The sequence below is a fragment of the Propithecus coquereli genome, unplaced genomic scaffold, assembly GCF_000956105.1.
Source record: "Propithecus coquereli isolate 6110/MARCELLA unplaced genomic scaffold, Pcoq_1.0 Scaffold4, whole genome shotgun sequence".
NCBI lineage: Eukaryota > Metazoa > Chordata > Mammalia > Primates > Indriidae > Propithecus > Propithecus coquereli.
In genome coordinates this window covers 1,436,790-1,461,538 of record NW_012149729.1, presented here as the reverse complement: position 1 = coordinate 1,461,538, position 24,749 = coordinate 1,436,790, and the positions used below count along the sequence as shown (strand labels likewise).

Below are 24,749 nucleotides of genomic sequence, written 5' to 3'. Positions count from 1 at the left end.
CTTTTATCTCTCTAATCCCCAATGTCTAATTAATCAAAAGGCTCAGTTAAGTCCATAACCCATTGCCCCTCACACTGTTATCAGAGCAAGCTTTCCAAAAGTAGAACTTACCGTGCTGTCCCCCCAACCCCCATCTCCAAGGATTCCCATAAGATTAACTCCAAACTCCTTTGCATTGCACGAAGAGCTATTCCTAACCTGGTGGAACCTATCCAACCATTTCGCTCACCACAAAAGCTTATCTCTAACACTTGCATTGGAGAGGTTTCCTGAAAACAACCTGCTCTGTACATAATAGGGTCGTTGAATTAGTTGTACTCTCTGATTAGAGTGCCTCTTCCGTTTTTCACTCTTTGCATTTACTTGTTCATTAATTGATAAAGGTAAATATCTCTTGAATATCTACTCTGTGTCAGGCAATTGAAATGTGCTAGAGTCTAAAATGGTGACAAAAGTATACATGTCCCTGCACTCATGGAGTTTGTACTGCTCTTCTTTCACATGCTATCATCTTCCCAGACTCATGCTTTTACCTCAAACTCCCTCCTTGCAATATGCCCAGATCGAACGAATTGTTTCTACTTCTGGAAGGCTTGGCCTTTGTGCATGCCTTTGTTGTGGAATTTATGTCAGACTTGTTTTCTTTAAAGTCCATCATTTCCATTAGATTCTGAGCTGCTCACAGTAAGGAGCAGATCTTTTCATCTATAGATCTATCTACAATGCCTAGGACAGTACTGAATACCAAATCAATTTGAAGGGTCTTGACTCAATATTTAGGCATTATGCCAGAAACCTAGGTTTCTAAAGAACACCCCAGGAAAGTTACTGAGTGTATGTATACTCTTTCTGTTTAGGCATGCCAGTTTTTAAAGCCCATTTCCAATGTATTATATTATTCTATACCTGGCACACTGTTGATTTTTTGTGTTTTAAAAGAATTACTTCCATTTGTAAAGATAATAATGTTTTCATAAATACATATGCAATTCCCCCCTTCAAAAATCCTTAATGTATACTATAACTAATGGCTTAAAAATTATCTTTATATTAATTTTCTCTTTATAGAGAAATTGCTCTTTCCTTGAAGATTTCTGTAATGAACAGAGGATTTTCTTTTTCCCATTGAGCTGCTTGTTAATGCATTATAGCCAGATAAGGAAACATATGCCTCACTGTCCTGTTCCTAATGCCATGGTGATGGTAGGACTATTTCTATGCATGATTATTTTTCAGATCTTGAGATATATTGCTTCCAGTGCAACCTAGTATAGTATTTTTGTATTGATTTATTCTGGGGAAATGATTCTATGGGATAGTTTATAAAGGTCTCGTTCCTTACTTTAAAATCTAGAATGGCTACAAAAACTCCTCCACCTTTATGTGACAGAAGCAACTCATGAATTATGCATTAAACTTTTTTAGTGGCAATGGAAACACTAAAGATAACTAGACTTATAATTATATGAATAGGAGTTGCTCTAAGTTCATAACCTGGAAGAAATAGGATATTCCTAACGAAAATCAGGCTATTAGGCCAACAAGATTTTAATAAGAAAATGTAACAATATCCTGAGACTAGAGTTGTATTTCTTTAAACTACATTGGCTAACTGCCATCATCATAATTCTAGTAAAAGGAGAAAATAATGATGCTAATTCTCAGAGCCTAAAATTTTTCCTAGTCAGATGTCAATTTCAATCTATCCATGAAGGCTTATTAAATCATTACACGATGCTTCGACTTAGTCAAGCAAAATAATTTATAGAGAAGGAAGCAAGTACCAGGTTTTAAAATGCATGCATATCTAACTACAGCTCTAATAGAATTTCCATGTATAATTATTTAGAAAGAATCAAATTTAATGTACCTTTTCCAACTCCGTCTTGCTTGAATTTTTCCCTGTACCGTTACTGTATCTGAAAAATAAATTGACCCAGTTTGTAGTTTTATTAAAATGTAATTTGGAAAAATCCTAATCAAAATGTCAATATTCTTTACCCTGGAACTTGTTTTGTTTTCTCTTTCCTCTCATTTGCTTCATGTTCATTAACACTGTCTGCAAAACATTAAATAACAGAAAAATAGTTTTTAAAAAGGGATTATCATTGGGTTTGTATGAGTATGTATGTGTATGCGAAAATGGAAACATTACTAGAAACTGAAAATAAAAAATTCATCTTGCACTGACATCACATTTATCTTAACAAAGTATTTCATAAATACAAATATCCCTCCAACATTTTTTCACTGCATGAGAGCAGTTCATCAGACCCAGAAATAACCACAGGGAAATATGCTGTATCCAAATAAAATGTGAAAATTAAAGATGTCCAATATTATGCAGGAAAGTATTTTCAGGACAGGAAAGAGTAACTTGGAAGTCTACTGATAAAGACATGAGAGAGTGTTTTATCAGACTGGCTAGAGGATGGAAAAGGCATTCTTCCTCTTTTTGCCAGAGAACATAAATCCAACAATTTAAGGTAAAATATTTTTATAATTCCTTTGTAAAGATATTGGGAACTATAGAAAGAAGATTAAATTCACATCCCGCATATATGGACAGTTAATTAAAAACAAGCCAGAATTCTTGAGTTTATGCCTTTTGCCCAAATGACTAGACTCCACTGTGGCCATGTCAACACATGATACCATCAATTTCCAGTGTGTGGTTGGTAGATCCAGTGAAATAAGTCATCTGAGTGGCCTCGACCTCTGCTTCAGCACTGATGATCTGCTGCACCACAGCCTCCACGATGGGCATCACCATGGCAGCAGTAGAGGTGTTGCTAAGCCACATAGACAAGAAGGCAGTACTGCTCATGAACCCCAAGGTCAGCCTGAAATGAGAAAACCTTTAGTGTGGAGCTGTGCTCTCTAGCTAAATTAGCTCTGTATTATTTAACTGTAAAGGATACAGTTTGGGAGTTGGGAATTTAAGTTTTTCAAAACATAGAAAGTTAAGGTTCTGCCCAGGTAGTGAACTCCAAGTACAGTTTGTAGCCAGGTAGAAATCAAAGTGACACATGTTAAGAGAGAAGTTCTTAATAGATTTGTCTCCCAGGAAACCATAAGAAGCTTCTCTCCCCAAACAGAAATATAATCAAATTGTAAGTTGGCATATGACATCACAGGTTGTAAGAGTATGCCAATATTCGAATGCTCTTTATAGGTGATTACTTACCTTCAAATGCTAGTAAGATGAAAATACGATCAACTTTTGAATTCAGGGTCCCTTATTTTTTCTCTTATGTTCTAGCCATATCTCTGTTTGTTCATATGTGTGCCAAAAAGGCACAAGGACAAAGAGAGATTAATATTTACAAAGCTTCTTTCTACTTTCTCATTATTCTGGTTCAATGTATGGTGGGTGGAGAAAATAGTTAAGATAGCTTGCTAAAAAGAGGTTTCAGAATTTTCTGTATATTCTATTATTTATAGTCTCCTGAATCTGATATCATAGCTTCCTTTTGTCAAGAACTGGATGTATTACATTGTCTTCTCTTATAAATAGAGTAGTTCTTTTCCCTTAAATATCATATTTAATACCTACGACCACAAGATTTTAAACTATGTCTATAAACTTTCAGAATCACTTAGGAAAAAGCACGATCTCTTTTGAGTAGGAGGCCCTAAAACATCATTCAGAAGCACATTTTCTCATATACAACCATTTGTGAAATTCTCTGACTCCCTTTTAAAACATATCTACAAGAATAATTTCACTCTATAATTTCAAACTCAGATAAGGTGAATATTTTCTATGTATAAAACAAAATAATAGAAAACTATTTAGAAATCTTAAACAAGAAATGATTCGTAATAAAAAGAAAACTAGAAACGCTTTTAACTTAAGGCATTGTCAAGACATGAAATCTTCCTATAAAAAAGGTTGGGATCAGATAAAGCTTTTGTATAGTGAAAATGCCTTAAATTGAAAAGTCACTAAGGGGCACAATGTATAGGACTCTTGCCCAACTGTGCAGTGCACAGTCAGCGAGCAGATGGTCAAGGAAAAGAGATGTATTTCTGTAGCACCCCGAGAGGCATGGAGCACCATCTCATTTCCTGAGTGAGATGCCTTAAATGCAAATATGCTACAACATTTTTAAGTCAAAGATTTTTTTAAAAAATTTGTCTCATCTGAGCAATTGATTTTTTTGTACTTAGCAAAACAAATTTGCACCATAAATGATAAGCACAGACGTGGCTTTGTCCTAGAATGAATTATGCAGCATAAATCAATACAATATTCTTATTTTCAAAGAAAGATGAGAAGGGAAGATCCACCTAAGGCTGTAAAGCAAAATGTCATCATGCAAACAATTATGACCCTGGAAATTTTCTTTAGCTTACATTCATGTTCTTAACAAGAGGTGGAAAAAAACCAAAACAGCCAATTAATTTCATGGAAAAAGGCATTCATTTCATTGGAAAAAAATAAGTCAAGTGAGTGATTTCACGTTCTATAGATAAAAGTCTTAATTGATTGTTTCGCTTTGCAATAGTTGATTTTTAAATAATGTTCATCTTGGACTCTTTCTCCACACATTTGTATTTTGTCAGTAATGTCTTTGCTTTGATTCTTAACATCCTCCCTCATGATAAACGATGCTCTTGAACAAGTTCTGAATGTGTAATCAGCCAAATAAACAAGATAGGACTGAAATCTACTCTGAAGTCTATCAATCTTGTCTGTTGAGGTTCAAGGGTTCTCTCAGCTTTGACTTCCATGGTACATGAAAGATGAGAGGGCTGTGTGCACTTATTCCAATCTCCCTGTAAGTAGACCTGCAGTGAAAGGAATGTGGTTTTTTTCCCTTCTACAGCTCAAGCACGCTTTATATCACTTTCGTATTTGGAGAAGAAAAAAAAAAGTCATTAATTATACTGTGATACAAACAATTCCCTGGATGTGCATTACTTATTTGGCTATTTGCTCTGCACAAAATATGGTCTATTCAGAATGCAAAATTGGAAGCGAGTGAATGCAGTACTCACCATGCAGGATTCACACCCACCATCATCACCATTCTCAGAGCAATCCTTTTGTGCAAATTCCATTTTTCTATTGATGTTGCTAAACAGATGACTCCAATTAGCAGTAGGTGAAAATCTTTGAAATAAGAAGATGCCACCTGTAATTTCAATTAAACCCACAGTTATTTACATTGGCGGTGGGGCTGAAAGAACATTGCACAAGAAAGATTATTATGCTGCTCTTAACTTTGACCTTCAACTACATAATCTTTCTATTTTGTTGAGAAAAATGTAGATGTGTTTGAATACAAATTTAAACGTGTCCTGTATTCTTACCAGAAATAGTGTTAAGTAAAAATATACAGAAAAGAGAGCACCTAGGGTACTGGGTTCTTAAATAGCTGTGTAACATCAGGCAAGTGGCTTCTATGTCCTTATTTTTCTAGCTATCAATGGGGTTCATTTGTCTATGTTCCTATGGTAGAATGGTAATGACTGTGATTTGGGAAAGTACTAAATCAAAATCAAGATCCGACCTGCTGAAATCTTCACGTCTCATTATGCCACAACTGCACAGTGACTCCTTCATTTTTTTGAATGGTTTTACTTTAAAAATTATTTATTATAAAACAAATACTCCTAAATGAGGGCCAATGTTTTAAAGCCATTTTCAGTTAACACCATTCAGAGATTAGTAAAGTGTCCAGACACCATAAGCAACCATTTGCAGCATGATTTCCCAAAGAATGCTTTGAAATGTTAGGTACACAATGCTTTTCAAAAAAAGGATTATGAGGTCAATTAAGTTTGGAAAACATAGAATTTCAAAATACTAGAATTTTTTTTCCTGTAGCCCTTCACAAAACCTTTACAATAGCCTTTTACAAAACCTATATTATAGTGTATATTGTCATTCTCAAGGAGTGGGATATACTACATATTTTTCAAACTTATTTTATCACAAAAAGCTTATTTTTATCTAATTTTTAAGTGGAGCACTTCATGGGACTGCTTTTCAAGAGAACTTACCTTAGAAACTACTTGACTAAACCTAATCACAGAGCTGTGCTGAGAGGAAAAGATCACAGGAGGAAATATCCCTTTAAAAATCAAATAATGTCTAATATTACAGAAAAAATGGAAGGGTAAGAACAAAACTATCCTAGTGTTATGAAACCACAAAAGAAAAGGAAAATAAATTATATATGTTTTTTTGCTATTTTAAATTGTATTTTCATTTTAAGCATAGCTTACTAAGCTTGGCTTGGCTTCAATACAAAGCAAAAAATTAATGATTACCCTTGTTTATTTATCTCTTTACATTTTGTGGTGATTGGGTAATAGAAAATAAATAGTTATATCAATTTCCTTATTTCATTTATTAATTGTTCTAACATTGAAAAAACATTGGCCATGTAACAAAAATGTTATAGGGGCAGAAAATACATGAAAAATGCCTTATATATTTTTTCCTTTTGGAGTTTTTTCAATTCTTAAATATCAGGCCTTTCTAAATAGATTCTACTATTTTTCTCTATCACAGAACCCTGTTTTTTTTTTTTAACAGCATATTGTATTACATAGGTTCTGTTTGCTTCCCTGCTTGCAAACTGTTTTCCCTATTATACCACACATTCCATGAGGACCAGAACTCTGTTTTGTTAACCATCGCGTATTTGGCATGTAGCACAGTCCTAGCACAGAGTAGGAGAGTTCAGTAAATAGTATTGAATGAATGAGAAAGGGAGTGAGGGATGTAATAAATAAGCTATGGTCTCTGTGTTCCTAAATCCCAATTATCTACCCTCTGTCCCCTACCTCCTATTCTTCTAACTCTTTCAACTCTTATTCTAGGTATAAGTATTTATCCATTCGCTAGTGTTTCCAGACTTTTAAACCATTATTTTTTTTCTCCCTGGTTCTATCCCTGAATTGAATTTTTCTTTTTGGCCTACTTCAAAAATTAGGTTTTTTTAGCCCTTTTCTTAAAATCTGGCATTCTACAGAGTACTGTATATAGTGTTCTTGTTTTATACATCTGATGGCTGAATCTAAAGAATTCAACTTCTAACTCTATGGGACTAAAATAATGTCTGGCATCTACACAGTAGGTACTCAATACATATTTGTTAAAGGAATGCTGAATACACCAAGATCTGTATATCCTGACAAATATGTCTTCTGTGTTTCAGACTGGTATATCCAACTGGACATTTCCATTTGAATTTCCCATAAACATCTTAAAGCTCAACAGATCCAAAAGGACACTTCTCATCTTCTCACTCTCCATCCTTCAAACATGTCCTTCCTGTTGTACCCTGCTTTGTGGTGGATGAAACTTTCATATACTCAGTTGTCCAAGCCAGAACCCAAAGGGTCAGCCATGATTCCTTTTCCACTTCCAATACATGTATATTAGTCATTAAGTCTTAATTTTCATAGATCGGTCTTTCTTATCTTTAAAATTTTTCCAATTTTCTCTATTCACACATTACTACCCTAATTAAGGGCTTCACCATTCCTCACCTGGCTACTGTGTGATCTGTCTTTTTCTAATTCACCCCCTACCACTGTCAGAGTCACTTTTCTAAAGTGTAAATCTGATCACATCATTGGCCTTCATATTCCTTTAGTGAACCCCATGATTTTTAAGAACAAATCCAATATTCTCAACATGTTATACAAGACTCTTCATTATCTGGTCTTGTTTCACCTCTCCAGTTTGGTCTTTTACTGCTCCATCTTGCTTTTTCCTAGGCATGTAGTTCCCCAAACACAGAAATGCTTTAACACATGCTTGTAATTTAACCTAGAATGACCCTCTCCTCTTGCCTTGGTTACTCCTAATCTTCCTTCCTGGATTAAATCAGGTATCAATTCTACCAAGATCCCTTCTCTAAGACCCTAAACTGGGTTGGATGATATTTCCCTCTTCTATAGCACATTTAATCCATAATATATAATGAAAATTTCTTCCCTTAACTGTCTTCTTTGTTACACTAGATGTATTTTGAAGGCAGCTGTGTCTTATTGATCATCATATTTACAGACTTAGCACATGCCTAGCACATACTAGCACTCAATAGATGTTGACTTAATAAGTCCCTACACTCAATGAATTTACAAGTTGTTAGATGAGAATAAACAAGTTAACAAGGAGTATCATATGTGCATGAGCAATACTTCCTCAAGGCATAGTTGATACTCAAAGAATAAATGGAGTAAGTGACCATTTTTTTCCTAGAGGGATTAGGAAAGTCTTCTTACAAGACCTGATACTGAAGTTTGTTACAGAAAGATGAATGATATTTGAGTTTTCTTTGCCCTTATTTCTTTTGCAATTTTTCTCATGGAAATATCCCCCATTGACTGCAATGGTGTGAATATTGGTGTCCCCCAAAATTCATATGTTGGCACCTAATATGAACCTAATATGCTGGCTTCAACCTCATGAATGGGATTAGTGTCCTTATAAAATAAGTTTGAGGGAGCTCCCTTGCTCCTTCCACCATGTGATGAGACAGCAAAAAGGTGCCACCTATGGTGCAAAGAGCAAGCCCTTCCCAGACACCAAATCAGCACCTTGATCTTGGACTTCCCAGCCTCCAGAACTGTGAGCAATAAATTTCTGTTATTTATAATTTACGCAGTTTAAGGTGTTTCATCGTATCAGTCTGAATGGAGTAAGATACTGACACTATTTTATGAACACTCTGAAAATTAAATGAGAGAATAAATGAAGAATCGCTTTAAAAAATACAAAGAAACATATAGAAGCAAGCCATTATTAGCAAGTGATTAAACAGAGGAAGAAGTCCAGAACCATGAGTGATTCTTGTTGGAATCTATTCAGGTTATATGAGAAGTGAGTACTTTGCAGGGTCCAGACAGTAAATATTCTAGACTTTGTGAGCCATATGGTCTCTATGGCAATTATTCAACTCTGTCATTGTGGCACAAAAGAGTCAAAAACAATATGTAAATGAATGGCTGTGGCTTTGTTCCAATAAACATTTATTTTAAAAATTAGGCAGCAGGCTAGATTTGGTCCACAGGCCCATAGTTTGCCTATTCCTCAAGAGACCATGCAAACAAACTATGGCCTTCAGTCTAAATGAAATTAGTTGTTAAACCTAAGGAGGAATTTTCACATTCTCTATTTTCATTGTATTACTTATTCTTTGGTTTTCCCCAGAGTCAGAATATTTGTGGGAAAACATTAGTTATAGAAAATTATGTTTGTTTATAGCCTGCTTGTCTAGGAGGTAATAGAAGAAGGTGCTATCGTAAACGACACTGACAAATATAACTATTTTCAAGGCAAAATTGACATGTCAAATAAAATTTCTAATAAAATTTGAAATCTATTTGCAAAATCAGGTTATAGTTCTATTTCAAAATTGGATTTCATCAAAAAACATGGACTTTTGCAGTCAGAGCACCTAGATTTTCTCTTAGCTATGTAATATACCAGTTGAGCAACCTTTCTACAAATCAATAAAAAGTTGCAAAAGTTAAATAGCACCTCACATCATTTACAAAGTGAATGAGATAATATTTTTTTAAAAGTACTTTGTTAGGTATAATGTGGTTTTTCTAAGTCCCATGGTCAATATCCAGTTTTCATATTAAGTTGCTTATCAGCAGATTTGACACATACAATCACTGCCCCATCCTGAAAACACTGCTTCAGTTGGATTCCAGGACCCCACACCCTCCTGGTTTTCTTCCTATTTCAATAACCTTTTCTTCTCAGTCTCTTTGGCTAATACATTCTCTTCTCACTGATCTCTTAATGTCGCAATTATGCAGACCTCAGCTCTTTTTCCTCTTTGCTTTTCTATCTTTACTCATTCCCTAAGGGATCTCATCAAATCTTAGGACTTTAAATACCATCTATATGCTGATGACTCTCAGGTCTATATCTCCAATCAGCTCTCTCTCTCATGAACTCTGGAATCATTTGTATTCAGCTGCCTACTCAACATCTTTACCTAGATGTCCAATAGGTATTTTAAATTTATGTGTCCAGCACTGAACTCCCCGTGTCAGTGCCTCTCCTACAATAAGCCTACTCTGCCCATAGTGTTTCCCATTTCAATTGATAACAACTCCATTTTTCCATTTGGCAGGTCAAAAAGCTGTGAGGCATCCTTGACTCTCTGCTTCCAATCACATGCCATATCCAATTAGTCAGGAAAGTTTGTTGATTTTACCTTCAAAGCTTATCAATAATATATTCAATGTCCCTATTACTACCCCTGGTCTGAATTATCATGGTTTCTCCTGGGGATTGCAATAACCTAGTACCTGTTTCTTTCTTTCCACCTTGTTTCTCAGCACAGCCCAAGTAATCCTTTTAAGATCAAAGTTAGGTTGGTAATGTCACTCTTCTATTCAAAATGTTTCAGAGGGTCCCTTTTCATTCAGAGTTAAAATCTTATAGTGACCTACTTTGGCCCTACTTGGTCCATTCCCTCCTCACATTACCTCCCTGACATAATCTTCTATAATTTTCCTCTTCACTCATTCTGTTCCAGTTGCACTACAGACACGTACCTGCCTTAAGGTCTTTGCACTGGGTATGTCCCCTTCTGTAGTGGTCATTCCCCAGCTTTCAAATGGCAAACTTTCTCATCTCCTATAAATCTTTGTTCAGGTGTCACCAACCCAGTGAGGTCTAACCTGAATATCCTTTTTAAAACTTCCATCCTTACTGATATCCACTATCTTGTTGAATTTTTTCCATGGCACCAATTACTTTTCTAACTCACTATACCGTATAACTTATCTATTTATGAGATATATTGTTTATTGCCTCTTTATCCCTATAAAGATAAACTTTTTAAAGAAAACTTTTATCTGTTGTTATTCCTTGATGTGTTCCCAAGTTCTGGGCAGAGTCCTACCATGTAAATATTTATTGAATGAGTAAATATGTACTGTAACATATATTACACATAAATATATATTTTCACATTCATATGTGTAAATTCTATATATAAACATATTTTCAATTATAATAACATCGATAACTGTTTTAGAATATCAAATTTAGTACACTCAGGTTTAATTCAGCAGATATGAGAAAAGTTCAATTTGTTGATATTCTTCAAGTGCAGTAATGTGCTCAGCAAGATATATTAATAGGTATTTAGCACTGGCTTAATGAATAGGTAAAGTAAGGTTAAAACAATGATGAACAAAGATACATATTTAGGGCTCTGAACTTAGATGAGAACATTAATGACACATTATCCTACTCAATGAGATTCAAAGATGCTGCAGTAGGCTGGAATGACAGTTTAAAACTCTCAAAAGAAACCAATTGTGAATATTAAAACTCATAAGAAGGTTTGATACTTTGTGTCATTGTTTAACATAGATTATTTAGTTTGGTTGCTATAACAACCCATGGCTTGTGTGGCATTATTATGTTAAAGATGATAAAAAAGAGTTACTAAGGGACATGACCAGAATCATAACAAGCAGTTAGGGGTAAATAGCAGGTTTCAATCTCAGGCCTTCTGACTAAATCTCTAGCTCTTTCCATAATACCTTGTATCTTTGGTCAGCTATTTATGAGTAAAAGGTAAGTTGCCCTGTCTGGAAAGATGATCACAAGACTAAAATCAGTTATCTCTGCTAAAAGTCCTAAGGGCTTTGATTTTCTGCAAGTTCCAGCTCAGCTTACTAGGTGAAGAAAGTCACATAAAGTTTAAAACAAACTTAGGCTGAAATACTAGAGGGGACATGATAGACTCATTTACCTTTGCAACACTCAGAATGTTTCTAGGATAATCTATTCACTTTTGTCAAGTACAGTAATATTAGCTTACATACGAGTGCTTACTGTGTAAAAGACTTTATTTACATTTATTAACTAGAGTAATCCTTATGAGTCACTGACAAACTAGAATTAGTTCCAGGGAGAGAAAAGAAGATGGTGACGGTGATGGAGCCGGAGTTGGTAGATTTGGGCATGGGAGGTGAGGTCTGGAAACCAGAAAGACTCAAGGTGGAAATGATATTAACCTTAATTTTCAAATCCAAGTAACACTATCATGCAAAAAAAAAAAAAAAAAAAAAAAAGATGAGGTTTATTTGTGAAATCCCAGATGGTAGAAAAATGTTTAATATATCAAAGTGACTGAGTTTTAGACTTGGGTTCAATAAATCTGTTTAAGAGTTGCTTAAGAGGTAAAATTATTCAAAAATGGTACAGGTTTCCTTGAGGCATATTAGTGGCCCGCAACCCAGAAAGTCTTTAAGCATTTTCTGAATGATTTCAACTATAAGAGATATTACGGAGGGGTCCCTGTTCTGGGTGAGAGTTGGCCCAGAAGGACTTTCTTCCCAAGTCTGAGATTCAATGACTGTTAAATTAGTCTGAGGCTAACACCTTCGGGAATAAAGGACTTTTGGGCAGGTATCTCCAGCCAGAGTGATGCAACCGCTATTGGCACCTGCAACTGTACTGACTCTAGTCAGGCCCCCACATACCACGGAGAGGCAGAGATAGGTATCTTTGGAAGCTCCCACAAAGCCAGACCTTCCTACCTTTTCCTTCTGTTTCCCTAGAGTGCTTCCATGCCCCCTCACAAAGCAGCTTGCTACAGAAATGCCTCATGATTCCAATTCACCTCACTCTACCTCAGCATCTTTTAAAAAGTTAATTTAGTCAGTTTTATTGATATCAAACCATAAGAGACAAATGTGTAACTGTTTAACTTAACTATCTCTGGAGACAGAACCATCCAAGCTAGTAGGATAGGGATTAACTATTTGATATCCTATTTTTGAGAACTTGTTAGTCATTTTTTTATATTCCCTTTATTGAAATCCATATAGCAGGTTGGAGCATTGAAGAAACTTCATAGACAATAGATCTCAGAGTCCATGGGGTATGAGAACATCAGCCTGAGGATAAAATGAACTGAAGGATAGCCCTGGCCACATGCTCTTCCAAATTGATGGTGATTAGAAGGAAGAGGCAAGATTAAGAGGTAGGGGGAAATGCAATAAGAAGAGAGGAGCAGAGAGGATTAAAATGCAAAAAGATGGACTTCTGCTCCGAAGTGGGGAAGAATGACATGAAAATAAAGAAGGGAATAGCTCCTCTCACAGGAAGAACTTTAATCAAGGATTAGTAAAAAAGAAAAATCTCCATGCACATTAAATACAGGTGGGCCTCAAGATAACGCTTTCAAGCCCAGGCAGAAGACAGAAGTCCAAAGGTGGTAAATTGTACTGACTGGGCATCTTGAACTCAACATTTTTCCTGAGAAAGTTTGAGCTGTGGTTTAGGTAGCTGTTGTTTGCCTGGTAGTTGGAGACTACATGGAGATAGACATTTCTGATTTCAATGCATTTCATGCTTTTAATGGAAACTAAATCCATTTTTCTATAGACGGGTACTCTTAGATTGTATAAAAGTAAGAAACACCTCTTAGCATGAATAAACTCCTCTCAGCAAGAACAAAATAGAAATACACATGAAAGTTAATTTAGTTTTATATGTTGAAATGGTATTTCTGGGAAAGAAAATAAGGAAGCTTTTTCTTCATTAAAAAAAATTGTTTTTGCAACACAGTGAGACCAAATTCTGCTGCATAGAATAAGCTTATGTAGAATGTGAATGAGTTGTCCCTTTTATTGTGAGAGAGGCACCAGGTATAGATGTCAGTGGAAGAAGATGACACTCATAACTCAAGAAATTGCAGCCTGTGCAACCTGTGTTTGTTCCCCAAAGGTGGACACACATGCAGATTCTGAGAGGCAAGAAACAACTGGAAATTGGGGAACTTATGTGGAAGCTTCATCAACAGGATCATTGCTCCCTTTAAAAACAACTTTTTTCCAGTGGAAATCTCAGCACAAAATAGGGAATCTAATTTTGATCAACATTTGCAGGAGAACTTACCTCCTTAGAAGGCATGATCCCAAACATGGGAAACATTAAACCAGGCAGCAAAGCTGTTACTGACAGGGGCAAAGCTTCTGTGAGCCAAAATATGGCAATGACGAAGAGTGTGTAGGCACATTCTGCTTCCTGGAAAGAATGAAGGCAAAACACAAGGTGAAATTATGAGACTAGGGAAATCATCATTCCAATCATAGCCATATTTGCTGGATGGAGGCATGTCACAGAGAAAGTAAGAAGCTCTGAAATCCTCTTCGAGTAGCCAGCAAATAGTCATGTCTTCGGGGTTCTAAGAGCCAAAATTTAATAAACACGAAAAACAAAGACAGGAAAAAATCTCCATTCATTAAGTTTTTTTCACATTTCCTTCAAAACAGATAACATTATATAGTCAATTTTCTGTGCTCATATTAGTGTATACGGATGTTTGTACTCACCTTTATTTGGCCTATAAAATGCACTGCCTGCTAGAGTACTGCTAGCGTGCAGAAATAGCCAAATTACAGCCTTTTTCAAGGGCAGGACAGCTGATTTTTAATTGCATTCCTTGGTTCCTGGTTGGATAGAATCCGTGCACACCTGCCTTCCTCTCCTTCTAACTAAAAGGGAAATCAATCTAGGGGAAAACTTTCTCAATACTTTGTCTCAGAGAAAAGACAATAACAAGGTTAGTGTTTTGGGTGAGGCTGAATAATCCAGCTCCTAAGTGACATGGATCTGGAGGTGAAGAGCTTCTTGCTTTGCCTTTTGAGAAAGACAGCTGAGTCACTGGGGAGACACGAGGTGATTCAACAGGAACGTGACTCAATAGAATCTTTTGCTCTGCTTAGTATAAACCTGTAGGTTTCTATTTTAGGACATTGCTAAGAAGTGGTTGAAATTTATCATTATATTTGAATTATATGGATAATTTTGATATGAATTCATCTGGAATATACTAAGTGATCAGTAAAGGTTAGCAGTCCTTATATGGCTTTGTTTTGCTCTCACATTGCCTACTCTCTGAAATTTCTGAGTTGCATTTGAAAAATTTACCAAAACGTCATTTGGGTTTAATGAGATCTTATATTTAAGGTCTATACAATGTCTAGCTCTGCTGCCCTCTGATTCATCTACCTCAGGGTGAGTCCTCTGGGCTTGGTGTCTCCTGGCATCCCTACACTTTGAGTGGGTTTCCAAGAAATGCCTAATAAGCCAGGATGATGTCATATCTTTATTGTGTTATCTTTTTAAAGGAGAAAGAATAAAGGTGTTTTGATGTTGACAGTTTTATACAGAGTCTACCTCTACAATCTTGACAAACAATAAAGCAGAAAAACATAGTTAAGCCTTGACTGAATCTTCCAAAACTGTTCTAGGGAGAAAAGTTGTGAATACTAGCTTAATTTAAAATGCCAGTGTAGAGGAAGTGTTGTTTTTTTGTCTTAATGAGAACACATGGATAACCCAAAAGTTCCTCCTTATGACTTTATGTTTTTTATCATACTTGTAAGAACCTAGGTTTCAAAGACAAAATGTACCCTTTGTTATCTTGCTCTCTAGTTACTACCAGCCAATCTCTTGGTCCTAACTAGACCCCTGTCATTTTAACTCTCAAATCTGTCCTTCTTCCTCTACCCGACTCCTCCACCACAAGTGAGGCTGTTCCAAAACCAGATCGTTTTCCCAGAATCCATTTTCCTTTTGTCATTCCTTTGCATAAAGCTAGATTAAAAGTCTAGCCACCCTGAAGACTATCTGGAGCACCAATCTACAAAGTTCAAATAAAACATCAGAAAAATAAATAAAATATGTGATTCCGGCCAATTCTATTCACCACATATAACCCCTGCCATAAGTGTTGAAAATTCATGTTAACATGGGTCTATTTGGGCTAGAGAGTCACAGTCTGCTTAGATGGGGCAATTTTGGTGACAGAATAAAGGGCAAAATTTGAAGTATTAAATTTTTTGCTTTCCTGGACTACTTTTATATTTTAAGTAGCCCAACTCTGACTTAAAACAATCAAAAATCAGTGACTTTCAATGTTTTATTAAAAACAATTTAAAATCCCCATTTTGCATTCAAAGTCACCTTTAACTGTAATAAGTCTTACCCCAAAACTTCCTGACATTAGCTCTCTATATCCAGAGTCTTGTTTACACATCTTCTTGACATTTGAGTTCTGATCTTTGATCCTCATCATGTACCTTTTATCTGAACTCTAATTCATAACATTCAGTTGGCTGGTATACCAGTAAGCCTCTGGATACCCTTATGTGTTAGTTTCTACCTGCCTGTGCCCATATTTGGAACCCTTTGACCTTGTTTGATTATTTGGATGAAGTAGTAATAAGCTGATGGCCAAGTCTAGCAAGAAAATTCTATTTCTTTGTCTCACAATGGTGTGTGTGTGTTTGTTTGTGTGTGTGTGTGTGTGTGTGTAATTTGAGTCAGGATTTAAAAATCAGCATATTTAATATAAAAATAAAGTATGAATTTCTGGCTTCTCTTAAAAAACCTAGAGATTTGGTAACATCAGGATCACATTCTTCCATGGCAACAATTCTCCAGACTCTCCTTTAGAGAGCAACTTATACTTTCCAGTTGTACCCAGTACCACCACACCACTTCACGCATTCTCTTGCCTCCTTGGCTTTTGTCAGCATTTGAGTAAAATCTATGGTAGGAAAAATGCTGCTCACCTGTTCTGCTGTTCAAATCTTGCTTCACCATCCCAGAATTAACACTCAGATTGTTCATTTGTACTTCTCCCCGCTTCCCACCCCACCGTGTGGTCCATGACCAGCAGCATCAACATGATCGGGAAGCTTGTGAGAAATTCAGGATATCGGGCTCCTCCCCAGACACACTGAATCAATCAGCATTTTCAAGTTTTCCAGGTGATTCTTATCTAGGTTAAAGTTTGGAAAGCACTGGAGTACACCCTTTTCCAGACCTTCCCTGTGCTCTTTAACTCTGGGCTAGATGTTTGCTTCCAAGTAGTATCCATCTTCTCAAGTTGAATTCCTGGATTTATAACATATTTGCAAAACTTGTTCATCTTTCAATATGCAGTTTAAATTTATGTCTCATCCATGGAGCTTCCTCCAAACATGTACGTGCATTTCATATTTTTTGCATATGAGTCCCATGGGATTATATTTGCAGCTGACTAAGGAAGAATATCTGCATTGTCCCTGATAGCTGCGTTCCCAGAATTTGTAGAAATTGCCCCATTTTCCATGTCTGAAGGAAACCATATCTGAAGGTCTACAAAAGGAAGAAAACAGAGCTACTCCCTTATGATGGCTCTATATTATTTTTATTGTTTAGAATTTGACAGATAAAATTATATTTATTGTATACAACATGATGTTTTGAAGTATGTATACATTGTGGAATGACTAAATCTAGCTAATCTAGTTAGCATATGCATCACCTCACATAGTCATCATTTTTACGGTGAGAACACTTTACATTCACTCAGCATTTTTAAGAATACAATATATCATTATTAATTATAGTCACTATGTACAATAGATCTCCTGAACTTATTCCTCCTATCTTTTGACCAACAACTCCCCAACCCTCCCAACTATCCCTGCACCTAGTAACCATAATTTGACTCTCCACTTTTATTTTTTTTTATTTCATCATATTATGGGGGTACAAATGTTTAGGTTATGTATATTGCCCTTGCCCCACCCGAGTCAGAGCTTCAACCATGTCAATCCCCAGACGGTGCGCACCGCACCCATTAGTCGTGTATATGACCATGCCCTCCTACCCCCCCCATCTGCCCAACACCCGATGAATGTTATTACTATATGTGCACTTAAATGCTGATCAGTTAAATCCACTTTTATGATACCAACTTTTTAAATATTCCACATAAAAGTAAGACCATGTCATATTTGTCTTTTTGTGCCTGGCTTATTTTACTTAACATAAAGTTCTCCAGTTTCATCCATGCTGTCGCAAATGACAGGATGTCCTTCTTTTGTGGCTGAATAGTATTCCATTGTGTAGATATGCTATATTTTCTTTATCTATTCATCCACTGTTAGACAGGATGATTTCATATCTTGGCTATTATGAATAGTGTGGCAATAAACATTGGAGTGCAGCTATCTCTTTGACACACTAATTTCATTTGCTTTGGGTATATACCCAATAGTGGGATCACTGGGTCATACGTAGTTTTACTTGTAATGTTTTGAGGAACTTCCACGCTATTTTCCATAATGGCTGTGTTAATTTACATTCTCACCATCAGTGTGCAAATTTTCCTTTTCTCCACATCCTTGCCAACACTTGATGTCTTTCATCTTTTTTATAATAGCCAATTCTAATGGTGTGAGGTAGCATCTCATTGTTGTTTTAATTTGCATTTCCCTGGGAATTAGTGATATTGAAAATTTTCATATGCCTGTCAGCCATCTGTATGTCTTCGCTTGAGAAATGTCTTTTCAGGTCCTTTGCTCTTTTTTAAATTGGGTTATTTGTTTACTTGATATTGAGTTGTTTAGGTTCCTCATGTATTTTGGATATTAATCCCTTTTGAATGTATAGTATGCAAATATTTTCTCTTATTTTGTAGGTTGTCTCTTCTTTCTATTGATTGTTTCCTTTGCTGTGCAGATGATTTTTAGTTTAATGTAATTCCATTTGTCTATTTCTGCTTTCGTTGCCTGTGCTTGTGAGGTCATATCCAAAAAGTCATTGTCCAGACCAACGACATAGAGCTTTCCCCCTATGTTTTCTCCTAGTAGTTTCATAGTTTTGGGTCTTACATTTAAGTATTTAATTTATTTTGAGTTGCCTTTTTGTAAATGTAAGAGATAGGGTCTGACGTCATGAACTGTTTGTGGCTATCCAGTTTTCCCAGTGTCATTTATTGAAGAGACTGTCATTTCCGCATTGTGTGTTCTTGATGCCTTTGTTGAAAATCAATGGATTGTAAATGTGTGGATTTATTTCTGTGCTATTCTGTTTCATTAGTCTATGTGTCTGTTTTTCTCCCGATATCATGCTGTTTTGGCAGCATAGCCTTGTACTATATTTTGAAGTCAAGTAATGTGATGCCTCGAGCTTTGTTCTTTTTGCTCAGGATTGCTTTGACCATTTGGAGTCTTTGTGATTCTACATGAATTTTGGGATTGGTTGCATGCTCTTTAATGGGCAGGATGATGATTCGTTCCAGTTTTCTTGGGACAGAGCTGGTTTACACTGTTGTACAGGTGTCCCTTTTGATTATCAGTTGTTTTCATTTTCAAAAGTTTCCCTCTTTGGCTGATAAATTATCCAGGCATCCTATTGATTAATCCATGCCAGGAATACCTCCTTCCTTCAATTCCTTTTCTCTATTGTGTGATCTTTCTTGATCAGGCTTGGGATTGTGGGCAAGAAAGAATTCTTTCTCTTCAATACTCTTTAGGCATTCAATAACAGAAGGTTAGTCCAGGAACAATTCCAAGTACTTTCTTTTAAGAATATCATGTTAAAATATGTAGGATTATTTGTTTGTTTTTAAATCAAAGATCTATGACTATTCTTGCTAAGAAAATAAAATTACAAAAGATTAAGGAAACAACAATTTTGTTCTTTTCTATTGTTCAGATCTGTTAAAAACCTAATACGAGTGTAATTTTGGTGAACAGATTCTTCTGATGAAGGAGAAAACTCAGAAGTTGTCTGTGTTACAACTCAAAAGGGATTCTGGATATTTGATTTGTAGAAACAGATTTGAGGTAGAGAATAAAATATCTTCATCTTGTTGCTAGAAATTCATATAGTGACCCATTATCTCAAGATATAGCATTTGTCTGCTGTTATTCTCTTCCAAATGTTTTCTCTTCCCTCTCTTTCTCCAGCTTAACAGGCTCTTAACAGGGCTCCTACTCCTAAAACATAACTACCACACTGTGACCACCATTACATACAACCACCACCACAAGAGATGAGGGTAAAATAGCAATAAAAGAAGGCCAACTGTCACGTAAGAGTGTGGGTGAATCTCTCTTTCCCCCTCCCAACCCACCCTCCAAGTCTGATGGAAATCACTCATGCATCTGATATCTTTATTAGAATTTACTCTACAACCATAACAAGTAAACATGTTAATCAAATTCTAGGGGTAACGAACTACTTTAGCATTATGAATTCTTAAATTAAATGATAGGAACAAAAATTTGTCTATTTTCATCATGTTTATTATGAAGGAAAATATAGAAAGATAAAATGATATGGAATTATGACTGCCATTGACCTTACAATCTTTTAAAAAAAGTATGGTTATTTCTCAAAATAAAGAAAGAGAAAAGAAAGAATAAAGAAAGAAAAAAGCCCAGAGGACTTCCTCAAAAATATTAGTTGTCTGCTCAAAAATCTCTGTACTCCCTGCCACTCTCAAATATTATGTCAAGAAGTTCTGCAAACAAACTGCATGCAGCCAGACAGAGGTAGTTGTATAGAAAACAGAGGGAATTCCATTAGATCAGGTGAGGTGGAATGTCACTTACACCTGCTCTGTGCATTCCACTGCACCTCCTTGGCTCATTCATAGCCATCTTCATCTTTCCTATTATAAGAAGTTTTTCAAATATTTCCAGAGTTACGAAGCTATTATGAGCAGTTCCCTTACATTTAAAAAATAACTGAAAGTACTAGAAACTTTTTAACTTTTATCCATTTTAAAAGTTTTCAAAATTATGAAATGTTTAGAACATATAAACATAATATAACAAACATACTTGTACACTTCATCGTATTAAACAAATGTTGAAATTTTGCTGCATTTGCTTGAATTTTTTAAAATAAATAAAACATTCTATGTGTAGTCAAAGACTGATAAGTACCACTCCCTCATTGTCTTTTCTGTCCATCCCCAGAGTTAACCACTGTCTACAATGTAGTGTACATCCTTTCCATCTACGTTTTTGTGATTTTATTAATACTACATACAGACATTAATACATTAATAAACAATGTGTGGTTCTAAAATTAAATAAGATTTACTCTATACATCATTTTGTAACTTGTTTTTTTCAATCAGTATTTTATGTATTTCAAATAAATTCATCTGATACATGCAGAACTATGGTTACTTCATTTTAAATGGATATAGTATTATTTTGATGAAAATGCTACCATTTATTTGTCTATTTTTCAACTGATGGCTGTTTGGACTTTTCCCTCAGTTTTTCGCTATTATAAGGCTATAAAGCTGTGAACATCTTTGTACCTATCTCCACATGCCTGGATATGGAAAAGAGATTTTCTAAGCTGGAGTAGAAAACTAGTAGTGGAATTTCTCAGTGGAAAGGGTCCATTTGGACATTACTAGGTTTTGCCTATTTGCTATCCAAGATGGTTGCACTAGTTTATATTAACACCAACGATGTGAAAAATTCCATTTCACCAAACTTGGTATATTGCATTAATTTGTTCATTTGACAATCTGATGGTATAAAAGTTCTTATTTGATTTACATTTGCTTGAATACCAGTGAAGTATTTTTCATGGTTATTGAACATAATTGTTTCTCTTCTGCAAATTACCTGTTTATACTCCTTTTCCATTTTTCTGTTGAGTTGTTTACTTCTTTTTTCTCATGGATTTATGGAGCTATTTTTAGATACTTAATATTATTTCTTTATAAATTATACGTTTGTAGACATTTTTCTTGGTTTCTAGCTTGTCTATGAAGTTTACTTTATTGTATTTTTGGATGAAAAGAGGATCTTAATGAAGTGATTTTTAAAATCTTTTTTACTAGGTTTTGTTTTTTCCATTTTGTGTGAGAAAATCTTCCTATTTTATATATTCTCATATTTTTCTAAAGTTAAAAAAATTTCAAGTGTTGGGCTTTAATTTACTTATATGGGTATCTGGTACATATTTTTTTCTCCAAGTGGATAGCCAAAGTTCCCTAGCTTTTTAAATTTAATGGTCCATCTTTTACCTACTAATTCATCTTGCTAACATATTTCCTATGCTGAATTTCTACAAACGCAGACATATATGCTTCTGGGCTCTTATTTTGTCCTCCCCCTTTCCCACTGCCACCTCTTAAAAATCAGTTCTTGCAGAATTAACATGCTCTTCTAATCTCTATAGCTTTTCAATAAGGTTTACAATCTGTATGGCAAGTCCCTTATCTTACATTTTCTCAAACTTGCCTCACAGTGTTAGACTTTTATTCTTCTTTGTAAATTAAAAAAATACAATTTCAAGTTGTGAAAAATTTGTTTAGATTTTGACTCAAATTATACAGAATTTATAGAGTAAGAAATATCCTTAAGTATTTTTATCTATGAACTTCTCTATTCTTTCATGTGTCCATTAAATCTCTTCTATAATATTTTATAGGTTTCTCCATTAGAGTCTGTGATATGTTTGTTGGATGTCTTCATTATGATTGAGAATGAGATATTTATTCAATTATTACCCTTTTGGAGAGATTTTTTTTTTCCTTTTCTGTTTGGTAGCTTTAAAATGTCTCCTTATCTTTGATCTGAAGTTTCGTTTATGATGTATAAATATGGACCAGTATTTAATTAAATTTTACTTAGAAATGCATCTGAGGACTCTAATTGTGGAGAATTCAGTCATTATTACTTTGAATATAATTTCTCCTTTATTCTCTCTTTTTCAGGAGTGGTTTTACATGGTTGTTGGGATTCTGAATTCATTCTTCAGATTATTCTTCCACTTAAACATATCTCTTTATTATTCTGTATGATATTTCAGGTGATTCCTAGTATTCTCTCTCAGTTCACTGATATTATTTTCAAGTATACTCAGTTTAAAGTTTATTTCACCTTGTATTAAGTAGTATACTATAATGGACATATTGTGGCTATAAGATTAATGATAGGTATAAAGCTCATTCAAGAGTCTTGCTGACACTATGTGTAGCTTAGCACTATGTCACATAGTATGGCTGACATTATGTGTCACTTAGCAATATGGTGTAACCTGGCCTGGGGATTTTCAACACTGGCCTGAGGATTTCAAGAAGACAAGGCCATCTCAGCACAGATGCAACTATGATAAAAAAAACAAACAGCTTACCCTTATGAGAATAGCTTAAACTCCCTTTTTTAAAGAAACACCTGGTAACTAGGCTGAATATAGGTATAAGAAAGGGGGAAAAATTCTTCAAATTCTGAGAATGGTATCTGGACAAAGACCCTCTGGTCAGTTGCTCTTCTAACTATATGTGGCCTGCTTCTGCTATTTTTCTTGTAAGAGTGCTGCCAGAATAAATAAACTGCTTGAACATTAGATGGTGTCTAAGACTCATCTTTGATATGACTTGAACCAAAGGGCAGAAATCATTCCTGGGGAAGCTGGTTAATTAGGACCACCTGAGATCCCCTTGACACATCTGTTTAAGGTTTTTTGGTTTTGTTGTCTTTAAATTTCAGTGACAACATTTTTCATTTCCAGAGTATCTAACTTGTTCTTTTTTATATTTACCCGTTCTTGCATTATTATTTAAAAAAATAATTTGTTTTTCTTTGTGTGGATTTTTTTCCTTTCCTAACTTGCTAATTTCCCAATTATTTTTATTTCATCTGAGTTGATTTTGGCAGTCTTTCTTTACTGTATTTTGAAATTTTATTTTCAAATTTATTCTGAGTGGTAGTTTTATTTTTTTAATTTTCTCTTTCTACACTTGTTGTTCCTTATTTAGCAGTTTTACAGTTGCTTCCACTCAGGCCTTAGTTCCCAGTCCAGGTGTGTCTCATTTTGGCAACCTGGGGTCCCTTTCCTGCCAGAATAATACAGATCCAGTGATTTAGCTGGGTCAGGTAGCTTTGGGAGGTCCTAGCTGGGAGACTGGGCAGTGTCTGCTTCCTATGAGACACCCACAGGTGGTGATCAGTCCAGCTTTTTCTTTGTCTTTCACAGCTTTGAAAACTATTCTCCAGCCTTTAGTTTCTGGCATTGAACCTGACTCTGGCCCCAGAATAATGTAGGAGTACACAGGTTCTCACCTTGGTGTCACTTGTTTGCTTTTCTGACCTATTCTGACCTACAGCAATATTTATTTTTTACTTACTTATTTATTTATTTATTTTTATTTCAGGACATTATGCGGGTACAAACATTTTGGTTACATGTTATGACTTACAGCAATATTTATTTGCTTTGTGTTTAGAGTAGAGAAAGGGCTTCAGGAGAGGGGATCCTAGTTGTATAAAACCTCATTTACACTGTTGATCATAGGCTTTATATATAGAAAAACTTATTTAAAATATAAGAATATTTGCCAAGGAAACAGATAAACCTGTTTTCTGACTGATGATTAAGTAACAAGATGGGAAAATAACATTCACAAATGCTTATTATGTGCCAGATACAATACGTGATGGTCCACATGACTTATTTTATTTAGTCCTCACCAAAATTCTATGGGGTAGGTTTTGTAGTTCCACGTTGAACAACGATCACACTTCTGGTATGTGGTAGAGTTGGGATTCAACCCACATGTAAAGTCCGTGGGATTGTTTTTTTTTTTCAAATTTACTATCCTGTTCCTAGTACTTAAAACAGTGCCTGACATAAAGTATGTACTCAGTAATATTTAGTGAATGAAATTCTTTGTGTTCTTTCTACTATTGTTTTTATTTGCATACCCTGATCTGTATATAAACACTAAATCTCTATCCTAGGCATAAGATTTCTTAGCATGGGAGCCTCTTTATCTTTTCTTGTTCCCTTTTCTTTTTTCACACCTATTTGCCTGGCATTGGATATCTTTTTTTTTTTTTTTAATTTCAGCAAATTATGGGTGTGCATATGTTTAGGTTACGTGTGTTGCCCTTGGTTCCCCCCCCACCGAAGTCCGTGT

At 35.2% G+C, this 24,749-nt stretch overlaps 1 protein-coding gene across 1 annotated transcript in view; it reads right to left on the bottom strand.

Moving 5' to 3' along the window:
- The window catches only part of SLC13A1 (solute carrier family 13 (sodium/sulfate symporter), member 1), a 99,441-nt gene that overhangs the window by 64,164 nt on the left and 10,528 nt on the right, over positions 1 to 24,749 (bottom strand). Inside the window, exons 2-6 of the mRNA XM_012652728.1 lie at positions 13,907 to 14,035; positions 5,005 to 5,141; positions 2,656 to 2,843; positions 2,002 to 2,059; positions 1,871 to 1,919 (exon numbers count right to left, since the gene is read on the bottom strand). Coding sequence (XP_012508182.1) covers positions 1,871 to 1,919; positions 2,002 to 2,059; positions 2,656 to 2,843; positions 5,005 to 5,141; positions 13,907 to 14,035 — 561 coding nt within the window. The remainder of the gene's footprint in view (positions 1 to 1,870; positions 1,920 to 2,001; positions 2,060 to 2,655; positions 2,844 to 5,004; positions 5,142 to 13,906; positions 14,036 to 24,749) is intronic.